The 13127-nt window shown below is 25.9% G+C and overlaps 1 protein-coding gene across 2 annotated transcripts in view; it reads right to left on the bottom strand.

The window, feature by feature from the left end:
• The window catches only part of LOC107446431 (uncharacterized), a 56561-nt gene that overhangs the window by 38218 nt on the left and 5216 nt on the right, over window positions 1-13127 (bottom strand). For both annotated transcript variants that reach the window (XM_016061072.3, XM_016061073.3), the window contains exons 3-10: window positions 12760-12938; window positions 8926-8998; window positions 8775-8842; window positions 8143-8265; window positions 7346-7484; window positions 6525-6652; window positions 4341-4526; window positions 972-1270 (exon numbers count right to left, since the gene is read on the bottom strand). In XM_016061072.3, the coding sequence (XP_015916558.2) occupies window positions 972-1270; window positions 4341-4526; window positions 6525-6652; window positions 7346-7484; window positions 8143-8265; window positions 8775-8842; window positions 8926-8998; window positions 12760-12938 (1195 nt within the window). The remainder of the gene's footprint in view (window positions 1-971; window positions 1271-4340; window positions 4527-6524; window positions 6653-7345; window positions 7485-8142; window positions 8266-8774; window positions 8843-8925; window positions 8999-12759; window positions 12939-13127) is intronic.

Here is a 13127-nt window from a genome sequence, read left to right as displayed (position 1 = left end):
CGCGATCCATTTTAACCTCCGTATTCGATAACTCTGTTTCTAAATTATTGGCAGTTAAAGTAAATCCTTAACGCAATGGCTTTCTTTTATTTCTTAATGCTTCCATTTATGAAGTGAAATATTAATTAGTTTTTGATAGTTTCACTTACTTTCATTTCTTTTTTATGCTTGGCTCTTGAATATCACACAGACGCCACTTAATGTTGCGAAGTTGAACTTTGAATTTTATACCAATATTGGACTACGACTCACAAGAGGAAGAAACAGGTTGTTTTAGACAAGAGCATATCTATTTACAGGACGAGGACATTTTACAAAGGGAGACACATTGGAAGAATAACTACTTTCAGACATCGTTTTTCTTTTCACTTATCGATTTTTTTTTCTATATTTTTGTAATGTGTTGCTAATTTTTTACAACTAAAATATTTCCTGCTTTCCTATAAAATATCGCTTATGTGAACCCACAACAGATATAATATACGTAAATATTAAAAGTTAAATACCTGACAAAAAGTTAAGATTTCGGGTAATTACTTGAACAAAGAATAAAATGAATAAATATTTTTGGTTTAATTGACATGTTTAATTTTAATTATGTTTAATTTAAACACTAAAAAATAAATTATCAAATTAAATAGAGAAATTAAAACGGTTAAAATATGGAATCATAAGAAAAAATGCTACACAAAATTCATCTCAAGTAATATAAAATCAACATATATTTGTATTTTAACACTGTAATTACATTTAAACAAGTTTTCTTCCATAATTTCAAAAGCACTATTTCATTTTTTAAACATTAACATAAAAAAACGAAACATTAAATGGAAAAAAATACTTGTACAATTTTGTTTTCAAGCCAAACTTTGCTTAAAAATTTAAATAACTCTAATCATATGTGAAGAGATTAATAATAATCACTGCAAGCACAACAAAGAAAATTTTATAAAAATTAATCCAGAACTTACTTTTGTCTACATTCCCAGACACAATCTTTCTGGATTAAAATACATCCCTCTAATGTTCTTGTTTTAATATCAGAAGTATGCATACTTTGACTTGTACCAAGATTATTGAAAGATTTATTTACAACATTGAAGTTGGAGGCAGATTCAGATATTTCAAGATTATCAGGATTTTCACTTGAATTACCTTGAGCAGAAAAAGAAACCCTTTTTTTCCTTGATGAATGGTTTAATAATTTGTAAAGAGCAATTATTTTATCACTAAAGACAAAGCTTTGTATTTCTGCACACTGAGATTCTTTCTAAAAATTAAAGAAAAAAGATTAAAAAAATTAAATAAAAATTTTAGTTTTTTTATAACCTATATATTTGTAATAGGTCTTCTAGTAATAAAATATATTACATAAAAAATATAATTTTTCCTTACACAAATTGTTTTTGTCACCATAACAATGTATGAATTTGATATAATCAACACTATTTCATTAGTGGTCTTAAAATTATACAAAATCTGTAATATCATTTAACTGCCTGAACGTTATTTTCAGTTTTATCTGAAATATAAGCTGGTGGCTTTCATGCAACATAAAACGCTTTCTCCATTTTATTCAGTGGTAAACTAGTTCATAACAGAGTAATAATATTTAGAGGGTAAATTTCTCGTTCAAGACAACTTTTATTTGCTTGTACACAAAATCATCAATGAATTCTTCTTTTAGTAAAAGGATTAATAACTCTAAATCTTCAACTGAGAGAAAAAGAGAGAAATATAACTGAATACATTCAAACAAGAAAAAGGCATACATTCCCTTTTCACAGTACGTATTTATTAAATACTGCTTTTTTATAATAAACTTGACTTTGATCATTATAAAATGACATTTCTGATCAAAATGTTTCATTAATATGAGATTTATCATTCTAGAAAGCCTTTAAAGCTGGAGACATTAGAATTAATGATTTCTTTCAGGGACAGAAGGTTTTGTTTTTGCATTATTTCAAGAATGCAACACCGTTAATATTAGTGGCAATATTCGGTAAACACTAGTCTAATTGAGTTAAGAAAGACACAGAGAAATCCACTTTGATTAATACAGATTTTATGATTAAAGAGGCTCAGATACTTAAGTTTACACTTTATTTAGTAAGAGTCAACATCAAACTCAAGATTAACAGTCAATTCCTTCTGCAATGAACCTGGGACATGAACACTCAGTTCCTTCTTTAAGTGACTTGTCTAAATTCAAATAAATCTATTTCATATGATTATAGTTAGGGCTGCAAGTTTGTTGCGGGAAAAAAAGACCCCAAATTCACGAAAAAATCGCGGGAAATTTTGAAAATTACACAAATTCTTAACATAAAAAAATTTATTATAAAAATTATGCAAATGACAGAAATTGCGCAAATAATAAAAAAAACTTAAAAATACACAACAAAAGTATTTCTTTGAATTTCAAGCAATATTAATATTTTTATTTAAATGAACAGAATTTTGGTACAAAGTATTGTACATTGTCAGATTATTCTCATTTATCCTTCGTCTTTCATCACTTAATACATTTTTATACTTAGAAAACGATCTTTCTGCGTCAACGCTGTTTTTAGGCACCGACAAACTTCGAATTGCCACTTTTGCCAATTTTGGAGCGTTCGGTCTTTGATTTCCAAAACTCGATCAATTTTCCTTCACCAACGCGCAATTCCTTGACCGTTGCTTTGTAAGAAGTAATTGCTGTGAAAACTCAAACATTCTACATTCAAACTACTAGTTACAAGTCCCTACTAACTACTATTCCCCCCCCTTCATCTAAGAAACTGATCCATATTTAAGAAATCACAAGAAGCCGCCTAGGAAAAATTAACTGGATATGTAGAAAGGCAGTAGAAATTTCATTGCCCAGTGCAATAGCATGTATAACAATTTTTCTGTCAAAGATTTGATTTATAACATTTTCCTTCTTTTGTGATTCCAATTTCTTTTGTACTCTTACTGACTTCAGGAAGGTAATTACCCTCCCTAAGTGTAGAAAGACCACCTTAGTTGACAAGATTGTGATTATCTCTTATCTCTGAACTATTTTCATGTCATTTTGCTATTGATTCACTCCCCTAAATATCTAATCAATTTTACATGTTCAATTTAAGGTTCAGAAAAATAAAAAATTCTGTTTAATAAAAATAATAAATAAAAAATCAAATTTTAAGCCATTTTCGCGCAAGTCAAGACATATTGAGAAATTCGCGGATTTTAGGAAAAAAGATTACAATTTTGCGGAAATTCGCACCGCGACAAACCTGCAGCCCTAGTTATAGTGAATAGTTGAGAAAGTGGTAGTTAATTTACACTTAACACTAATTTCCTTAACTGTTTTTTTTTTTCATCTTTCCAAACTTTACACAAGTTTAGACTGCAAATCATACATTTTATTACCTTACATTATTGAGTAAAATTTTTTTTTTCATGCTCATTACTTTTTTAAGTAGTTTAAACAGCACATTCATCTTTTTCCCTCACCCTGATTTTAGAAGAAGTTGAAATTTTAGCACCTTCTATTTTTGGAGTGAAATCTTCAGCAAATATCCAGAACCTTTTTTTCAACAATTTTTTCTTTTCCTTTTTTCTACTCAATATAAGAACAAGAAAATATTAGTTTCTCTTTTAATTTTTGAATAGAAAATAGGTGAACTCTACTTAAATTACTCATTCTACTTGAACTATTCACTGGAGAATTACTAATTTCTTCCATAGAATATAAAAATAAAAATCAAGTTTCAGTTCTTAAGCAATAATTTTTCTTTATAACAATTATTTATTAGTTTTTTAATTAGTAAATAATTTATAAGCAAATATCACACTTACTATTTTCAAAAATATGACTGTCATAAGCTAAATTTATATTCTTAGAAGAATTTGGATATAGTGAATCATCATTTATAGTGGATTCATTTCTCAGCCTGCAGATAAAAAATTATAGTGGAATTCGACTGTACCTTTTTCCAAATCACATAAAACAATTTTTCTCCAAATAAAACCTTTTTTATCAATTAACAAATTTAACTTAATATAAACTTAATGAATAATAAATAATTCTAATTTTATTTGATGTTCAAGCTTAAAAATATATTTACTTAACTATATTTACTTTGTTCAAAAGATAAAATTGGTATGAAATGAAGAAGTTTAAAGTAACAGAATGAAAAGAATCTAATTAATTTCAGCTCATTTTAATTGAGATAAACTTAAAAAGAAAAGCTTTCATATTTTTGCAATTAAAAACTCAAATCCAAATAAAAGGCAATATTTTACAGATCATTTTACATATAAATACATAAACTATTTTACCCCTAATTTCAATTTTAAAAATATACCTTTTTGGCATTTTCAGAAGAAATTTCAGAAAACTTTCTTGAAATGATTTTAAACACACGTTGATTTGAAACTGTTTGATCTCTTAGGGTTGCAAAAATAAATTTGTCGGATAACACGATACTTTCACACTCAGCAGGAACTTTATAAGAAAATAGATGCATTTGATCCAAATCACCTTCAAGGACCTAAACACAGAGACCAAAATTACATAAAAATGATGGTATTATAAATTTATAAAGCATACAAAGCAATTTTCAGAGATTCATAGCAAACATTTATCTAAGTTTAATCTTTCTAAATACTAAAACACTATAAAAAATCTAATAAAAAATTTACTCAGTTTAACAAAAACTCAAATTTTGTTTTGTGTACTTTGACAGCACTAGTTTTTTTTTTATGTCTAAATTAGAAATATGAAAATCAAGATTTTTCTACAGCTTCTGAATGAAAACATTGGCAATAAAGTAAATAAAATCTAAAATTTAATGAAGTAAAAAACAAGGAGATTATGATGTCGCAATATGATAAAGTAAAAACTACAAATAAAAGTTATACTGTTAAAGTTATACTGTTATACAAATAAAGTTATAATGGGTGAACTTAAAAAAATTTAAAATTTTATTTTTAGATCATTTTAGTCTCAAACTGCTCCTTGGTAAAAGGTGTAACCAATTTTTCCTAATTAACAACAATTTTATGAGGAAATTTATTACAATCAAATATTATGGAATGACTTTTTAACAGTTCATTTGAAATATATTAGGAAACACAAAACATTGTATCTAACATGGCATTTCTCTCTCCCTTTTCATCAAAATTGTCAATGATTCAATTATTCAGATACTTTTAAAAAAATATCAATGCAGTTTTTTGTAATGAGACTTCTTTTAAATTTTATTGATTCAACTGAAATTGTTTGAAATTTCTGCTCCGGGGTGCATTTTAAAATACCTCTATTTTAAAAAATTGTTGCAAAATAAAATAACAAATTTACATCAGTTTGATAATTCTAAATAGTACTTATGATTGCTTTAGACAAAAAGGTCTATATACAAGAACTTTTTATGTTGAGTCAAATTTACAAAAAAAAAATATTGCAATTTTAATTTTTCTAAAGTAAACAATTAAATACCTAAAGTCAATTTTCTGTCCACTGCAGTTCCTCGCAAATAAACAACATGGAAAAAGTTTTATTTGACAACAAAAATATTGGTTTACATTCAAGTTTTCAAAAATAAAAGTATAACCGCCTAAAATTATAAAATCACCACAATAAAAACTTGCATTTTTTTTAAAAAAAGCATAAATGAGACAAAAGAAACATTACTTATGATAAAATACTCAGCTATACATAATTAAATAAATGGTGATAAAAATGAAAAATCCATTAAATGTATGTAAAAGAAAATTGAGAATTTCTTAACCATTGTTAAGCATTTGAAGCAACAAAGATTGAAACAATTCGCTCATTGTTCACTACATAAGTCCACCATTTAAGATCACTTATCTAAAAAACTTTTCTCTACCTCAACATCCTTGAAATTGAACACTTTTAGTATAAATAGAATGAAGCCATTTAAAAAGTAGCCATGTAAGCAAAGCAAAGTTGTTTTCAAAGAGAAGTTATGATTAATTGGAAAATAAATCTAATTTATCCATTATAATGAATTTCCGATAGTAAAATAAATTGCCTTTAAATTTAGTCAACATGTTACAATATACTTAAGCCAATCACTTTCGGACATAGTTGAAATACAATACTAGTCAAAATCACATTCATAACTCACAAGTCAACTCTAAGTAAAAAAAAATCTCAGAATAGGAGTGAAATTCATGAAACTCATCTTCATATGTGACCTTTGACTGGACATTTCTTTAAAGACTGGACTGATTGAACAATGAAATATTGTTTCTCTGTTAAAGATAACACATTCATGTTAAAGTATTTAAATCAAATCAAATGCTAACAAGATATCAGTTTTGTGTTACTAAGTCTTTTAGAATAAAAATCATAAAGGAAAAGTATAGAATAAAGCCAGAGTAAAAAATAAACTCCTGATTGTAAAATCCAACAAAAATAAAATTTGCATGAGATATCTGTATGAAAAATCAATATTTTTCATTGCCTTGTTTTGCATAATATGATAAACATAAAACCTACATTAAATAATTAAAATATTTACCTGAAGAAGGCAAGATGATGAACTGTAAGCTGAAACAAGATTTCTGCCATCCCCCCCTTGAGGGGTCAAAAACGTACCACTTTCAAATTTAGATAATCGGTGAGGCCTCTGATCACCATTTTTTTCATCTGAAAATATAAAAAAGGGCATCTTATAAACATCTTAAGGTCATTTAAGTTATTTTTTATTTAAGTTTAGTGATAAAAATTTTATTTAGAATGAACATTATTTTCCAATACAGCTCAAAAAAGCAAAATACAGCAATAATTAATACATCACTACAGTATGATATTTTTAAATATGATCCATCTCAATTTTCAGCATTGCTAAATTAATTAAACAAAGCCTTGGCCAAAACTTCTTAAAGAGAAGCTAAGAACACCTAAAGAGTAAATTGGAAAAGGAACAAAGTAAGTATAATAGTTTCACTTTAACTCAAAAGTGTTTGCACTAAAAAAGAATAGAAAAAAGAATCAACATAATTTGACTAAAAAAAATCAAAAAAATATTTAGATTTTGATTGAAGTTTAATGTTAAAAACACAATACTATATGAAATTAAGGGAAAACTGGAGAAACGGAAAACATGTAGTTATATACTTATTTATTTATTAAACTTTTTTGCCCACTTGCAAATTTGTAATATAATTAGAAGTTGTATTTGCCTGTATGACAAAAATGGACTGATTAGACAATATGCATTTATGAGCAAGGATTTTTATTTCAATTCAACATTTATGAGCATAGTTATAAGGCATAATTTTTTATTCTTTTATGCTTGATTAAAATCCTTCACTTATATATAATATTAAATAAATTTACCAGCAAGTAAAATTCTCTCAGCAACAGGCATTCCTTTCTTGATATTGCTAACATCAGAATCAGAACTAAAAGGCCAGTAAAAATTTGACTTCTTTTCCTCTAGTAATAAGCGCCATTGTTGTTGACTATATCCTGTAATCTTAAGGAAATGAATAAGTCATAAATAAAACCTCAACAAAAAGTTATTCATGTGCTTTATAGTAGTTGTTAGTAACATCATAACATAAAACTATATTGACATACAGAAACTAATCAAGTTTCAAAAAAATGGAAAAAAAACTAAGGATTAATACTATAGTAACATATTATTTATAAGTTTAAAAAAAACAATTTAATTAGTATTTTATCCGTAATTGTTTTAGATATTTTCATCAAACAACAATTTTTATCACTGATTTTTAACATGCTCACATTTTTTTAATCGAATATATTTTTTTAATCGGAGTTTTTTTTAAAATTTTCTAGGCAGAGCATTTAGTAGATCTTACCTAGTTCATAAATTACATAAAAACTAATAAAGGTAGGCACGATGAAGAGAGTAGACAAACAATAAAGGTTTGTAACCCATGAAACAAACAAAAAGATACTTAGTTTAACATAATTTTCTGATATGTTACAGATTCATAGGAAATTTAGTATACACTCTATTTACAAACCAAATGTACTTTATAGTAAATTAAATCTTATGCAAAATAAAATATCAAAAATTTTATGGTTTGAAAAAGTCAATCAAAAATTACCAAAACTTGGCAAAAAAAAGACATAATATATACTAAAACAATAAATGAAACACTTACCAACAAGTAAGTAGTATCATGACTTTCATCATATAAAATATCAAGTGCAGATATGCCAATGGTTATATAAGTACCACCAACCTCTTTCTTATTAACTAAATTCACAAATGAAATTTCTCCAAGCTATTAAAGAAAATGTATAACTTTAATTATTGTACACCTATATTTAAGTAATAAAGTTTAGCCACTATTAAATCAGTTGCAATTCTCTGTTGGAAAAAAGGTTAAGAGTTATGAGGAAACAAATCATAAGTAAACACCCTTTTAAGTATACTAAAAACAATACACATACAATATAAAATAAAAACTAAAATACAACTAAAAAATACCATTCATAGTATTGAAAAATAACACTTAAAGCTTTCTTCAAAAATTAGAGCAATTAATCAGTGCTCCACACTTTGTAGCAAATACACATAGAAGAACGTTCATTTAAGATGAAGAGATGAACAAAGTTTAAGGCAAAAAATTTTGCTTCAATTAAATGTCTCGACATGTAAATTTTTTAAATTCATGAAAGGTTTTATTATAATTTTATTTAATACCTTCAAATAAACATTTAAATACAAAAATACTTTGTAGTAAAGTATTAAAATAGTTCTTAGAAAGTGTTTCCAGATGAAAGTACCTACCTCACTGCCTATAATAGCAATATGTTCTCCGGCATGTGTCTGCCACCACTGAACCGAGGTAAATGACGCTGGAGAATAAGAAATTATTGAAATACTATTTAGTACTGATAGAGAAAAAAAAGAAAACTGTATATTTACATATAATACAAACCTCTTTTGCCAGGAAGTTTTATTTCAGTCAAATTATCCACTTTCCAATTAGCAGATATCTTGGTATCAGGATTCTAAAATGAGAAAAACATGAATATGACAACAAAACTAAACTTATTCCATGAGAGCGTTTAAGAAAAAAAACTACAATGGAGTAAATGCATTCAAGCAAAATTTGATATTTTTCTTTACTTTCGGTACAGGGGCAACAATATTTTACCATATAATTTCTATTTTAGTGTTTTTCGCATAAAAGTGGAAAGCAATGTCTCCTATAACTTTGATTCAAAAGTGCAACATTCCATGGAATGCCTTAATTTTGTCATCTACTTGAAGTGAATGCATTTACATCTTTTTGCTATAAACAATGCATTAAACAAACTTTTGCTATTTACAATTTAATTTCCCAAACATAACTAAAAATCGTAATTTAGTAGTACCTATAAACTGTAACTATTTTTTAACTAGTAACAAATTCTAATATGTTTGAAATTTTATATTCAGTCAAGTTATATTTATGCGTGATATCTAATATTTAAAGGAAACTAAACCTTTTCAAAAGATATCACATTAAAAATTTTAGTGCCAAACACGTAACTGCCAAAATAATTATCTAGATTTTTAACAAAAGTATTTTCCTCAATTATTAACATCTTTAAATATATATTTCTTGAAAAGAGTATATTAAGTTTAGTGTGATGTTATCATCAAAATTTCATCAGTCAAAAAGTTAGTAGCAGTGTGATATCTGCGTTTCTGAGACATGTAAATAATTGTTTAAATGATATACATTTGTATCTGAAACCATTCTTGAAATAATTTACAATAAAAAAATTCGTAAACTATTAAATTTTCATGCATTTTTCATAAATTTGTCAAGAGATTTTCGCTTTATTAAGGACAAGTTTATATTCCAGACATACAAAGTAGTGATTTTATTTTAGAATTTTGATCATACCATTTCAAAACATTACCTTTTTGTCAATTATTAACATCTTAGAAACAAAAAAATAATATAATTAAACATTTTATGATGAAGGACTCAAGCAACAATTTTTTTTAAAATAAATCATACTTAAACAACAGTTAAAGTATAAACATCAAATGCTTTTTTTAAAAATAAGTTTATTATTTCAGATGTGCATACATTCTTTCAAATTTGTGATGGAGTAAAGTAAAATAAAGGCATTAATACAGCATTTCATTTTTAATACAAATCAAGGCCTCATTAAATATGGACTGCATCTAGAAAGTTAATAAACCATTCTAAAATAATTTATTCATTTATCTGAGCTTGATGCTTAAAAAAAGTCTTTTTTTTTTTTCAAATTAAAATGTAACCAGTTGTAGATTCATATACCTTAATAAATGAAGTACAAATAAATAAAAAAAATCATACATATTAAAACTAAATTACCTGTAAAGGCATCATTTCTAAACTGTTAAAAAAGATATCAAAAAATAATAACTCATAAAAAAACTTTAAATTTATATTATTAATTACTATCGTAAAAAAATAACTTCTTATTCTCAATAAAAGTAACTAACAATAATGGAAGATAGAAGATTCAAAAAATGAATAATATATTTATATATATATATATGTTATTATTATTATAATTATTATTATTATTATTAGAAAAGCTCATTAGAAGACAAGGGATAAAAATGCAACATTAACACACATTATATTTTAAATAGTACTCATAGTACTCAATAATCATGTAGCTGAAACAAAATGAACTGCAAATATGTGCTGTGTGTGTGAATAAAAGTGTGTTACAAATTGCAAGAACTTGAGAAAATGCAACAACTGCCCAAAAGCAATGAAGACAGGTAACAAAGTAATAAAACTGTAATGAAAAAAACTAAGATTTGTTGTTAAAACTATGTTTAATAATTTTGGAAAATTGTCAAATTTTGTGCAGCCTAATTTGGAAATTGCTGTATTAATGAATGTATAGTTATTTAAGAGAACACATTTTCATTCGTACTAAGTATCCCAAAACTGATTTCCACCAACTCAAGTATACACTCTAAATATACAATATATACCCTAAATCAATAAAATATGTGAATCAATGAAAGTATGTAAACCAATAAAGTAAAGTACGCCAATCTAGTTTTGGGAGGGCTTTTTGTATAACAGTTAAGACATTTACAAGAAGTCAGTTGTTAGTTTCAAACTCACAGTATAAAGACTTAAGCACAGAGAAGGCAATAATCAAAAGTATCAGTATGAAAGTATCAATTTCATAGAATGTCATTAGAAAATCATACTTTTTCTTTAAACTTATAGAAAAGTTAGAACAATGAAATAAATTTTTTTTATTAAAGTATACAGGGGTTGGACAAAATTATAGAAACACTTTTAAACTAACTAATTTTTTCATATTCCTCAAGAAATACATAGAAAATTATTTAATAACTTTAGAAATGTTTAGGTCAAACTTTCCGAGGTTTGAGACCGGCAATTAATTAGGAATGAAAAGGAATGTTTTTGAGCGCCCTATGCCAAAACCTTTCGTAATAAGACTGTAACTTGTATCAATTACTTCGGTTAAACTATGCAATAGCTGCATAGACTTTCATAAACCTAGCCTCATTCATGAAGACATGGACATTTTTATAAAAACTAATTTTTTGCCTTATGTCTTCTTAATATAATTGTAAAACTGGACAAATTTTTTAAAGTAGAATTTAATTAACAACAAAAGTGTTTTAAAATCTGAAGAAAAAAATTTTAAAATTGCACAAGATATGAGCATTTAAAGTAATCCTTTCAATCTGAGCACACATGGAAAAATTAAGAAAAAAATTCAAAATTTTGTTCGGAATCATATTTGGTAACTCATGAAAAAATACAATTTGAATATCTATAAAATTAAAGCAGTTTCTAACACTTTCAGAAGTAGTTTTTTGAAAAGAAAGTTGTGAATGGAAGGTTTTTTCACAAATTTTATTTTGTACCATTAAACAATATTTATTAAAAATGACAACAGCATTATATAGGATCATCCCCTATTAAAATATGTTTAATTTCACATGTTTTCTTTCCTTATACCATTATATTTTCTTTACGAACACTCAATGTAGGCTATTATCATTTGTTATTAAATTTTGTTACATAATATGAAATGAAATTTGTGGAAAATACCTAATCATTTAAAGCTTTCTTTAAAAAGTACAAAAAATGCTGAAAAAATTTCCAAAAACTTTTTATAATTTCAAGATATTCAAATTGTACCTTTTTCATAAGTTATCAAATAAAATTCATAACAAGAATTTTAAAAAAATTAGCGTGCCTTCATACGCAGAATGAAAAAATACTTTAAATGCTCATATCTTGCACAATTTTTTTTTACATTTCAAAATGATATTTTTGATAATTAAAAACTACTACAAGAATTTTGTTTAACGTTATTAAATGTTTCTACAGTTATAGAAAGAAAACGTGAGGCAAAAGAATTAGTTTTTTCAATATAAATGTCCATATCTCAATAAATACTTAAACTTGGTTTAAGAAATTTTATGCATAAGATAACCAAAGTAACTGATACAAGTTATAATCTCATTGTTAAATGTTTTGGCATAGGGTGTTCAAAACCACTCTTCTTTATTTGTAATTTATTGCTGGTCCCTCAAATCTCGGAACTTTATTGATATGTATGAGAAATCGCATGACCTAATCACTTCTAAAGTTACAAAATAATTCTTGATATATTTCTTGAGAAATATGAAAAATAATTTAGTTTAGAAGTGTTTCATTAATTTCATCTAACTCCAGTATCTAACTTAGGAGTTTTAAAAATATCAAATATTCAATAATACTTACAAAAAATGAAAATGCTGGCAAAATATAAAGTGATGCATCTTGAGTAACAATAAGTAGCCACAAGCCAGAAGGATCAAAACATAAAGCTTTTATTACTTTTCCAGGATTATTAAACCAACAAAGCTGGCGCATGAGAGGAGAGTCCCATTTATTACAAACATAGCGAAATAATATGTAACCTATATAGCATTGAAAAATGGTAATTATTTTTCTAAAACAAGTAACAAAGTTTTATATTTTAAATATTCAGGGCATAAACATTTTTCATAACTGTTTATTTATATTTATCATAAATTTCTTCATTAAGCAAAAAGAATTGATAAACATAATTTAAGCTGAAAATGATTATTTCGAAGAAACCAAAATAT

Source organism: Parasteatoda tepidariorum, chromosome X1, assembly GCF_043381705.1.
Source record: "Parasteatoda tepidariorum isolate YZ-2023 chromosome X1, CAS_Ptep_4.0, whole genome shotgun sequence".
NCBI classification, from domain to species: Eukaryota; Metazoa; Arthropoda; class Arachnida; order Araneae; family Theridiidae; genus Parasteatoda; species Parasteatoda tepidariorum.
The sequence above is the reverse complement of the archived record's forward strand: the minus strand, read 5'-3'. Positions and strand labels throughout refer to the sequence as shown.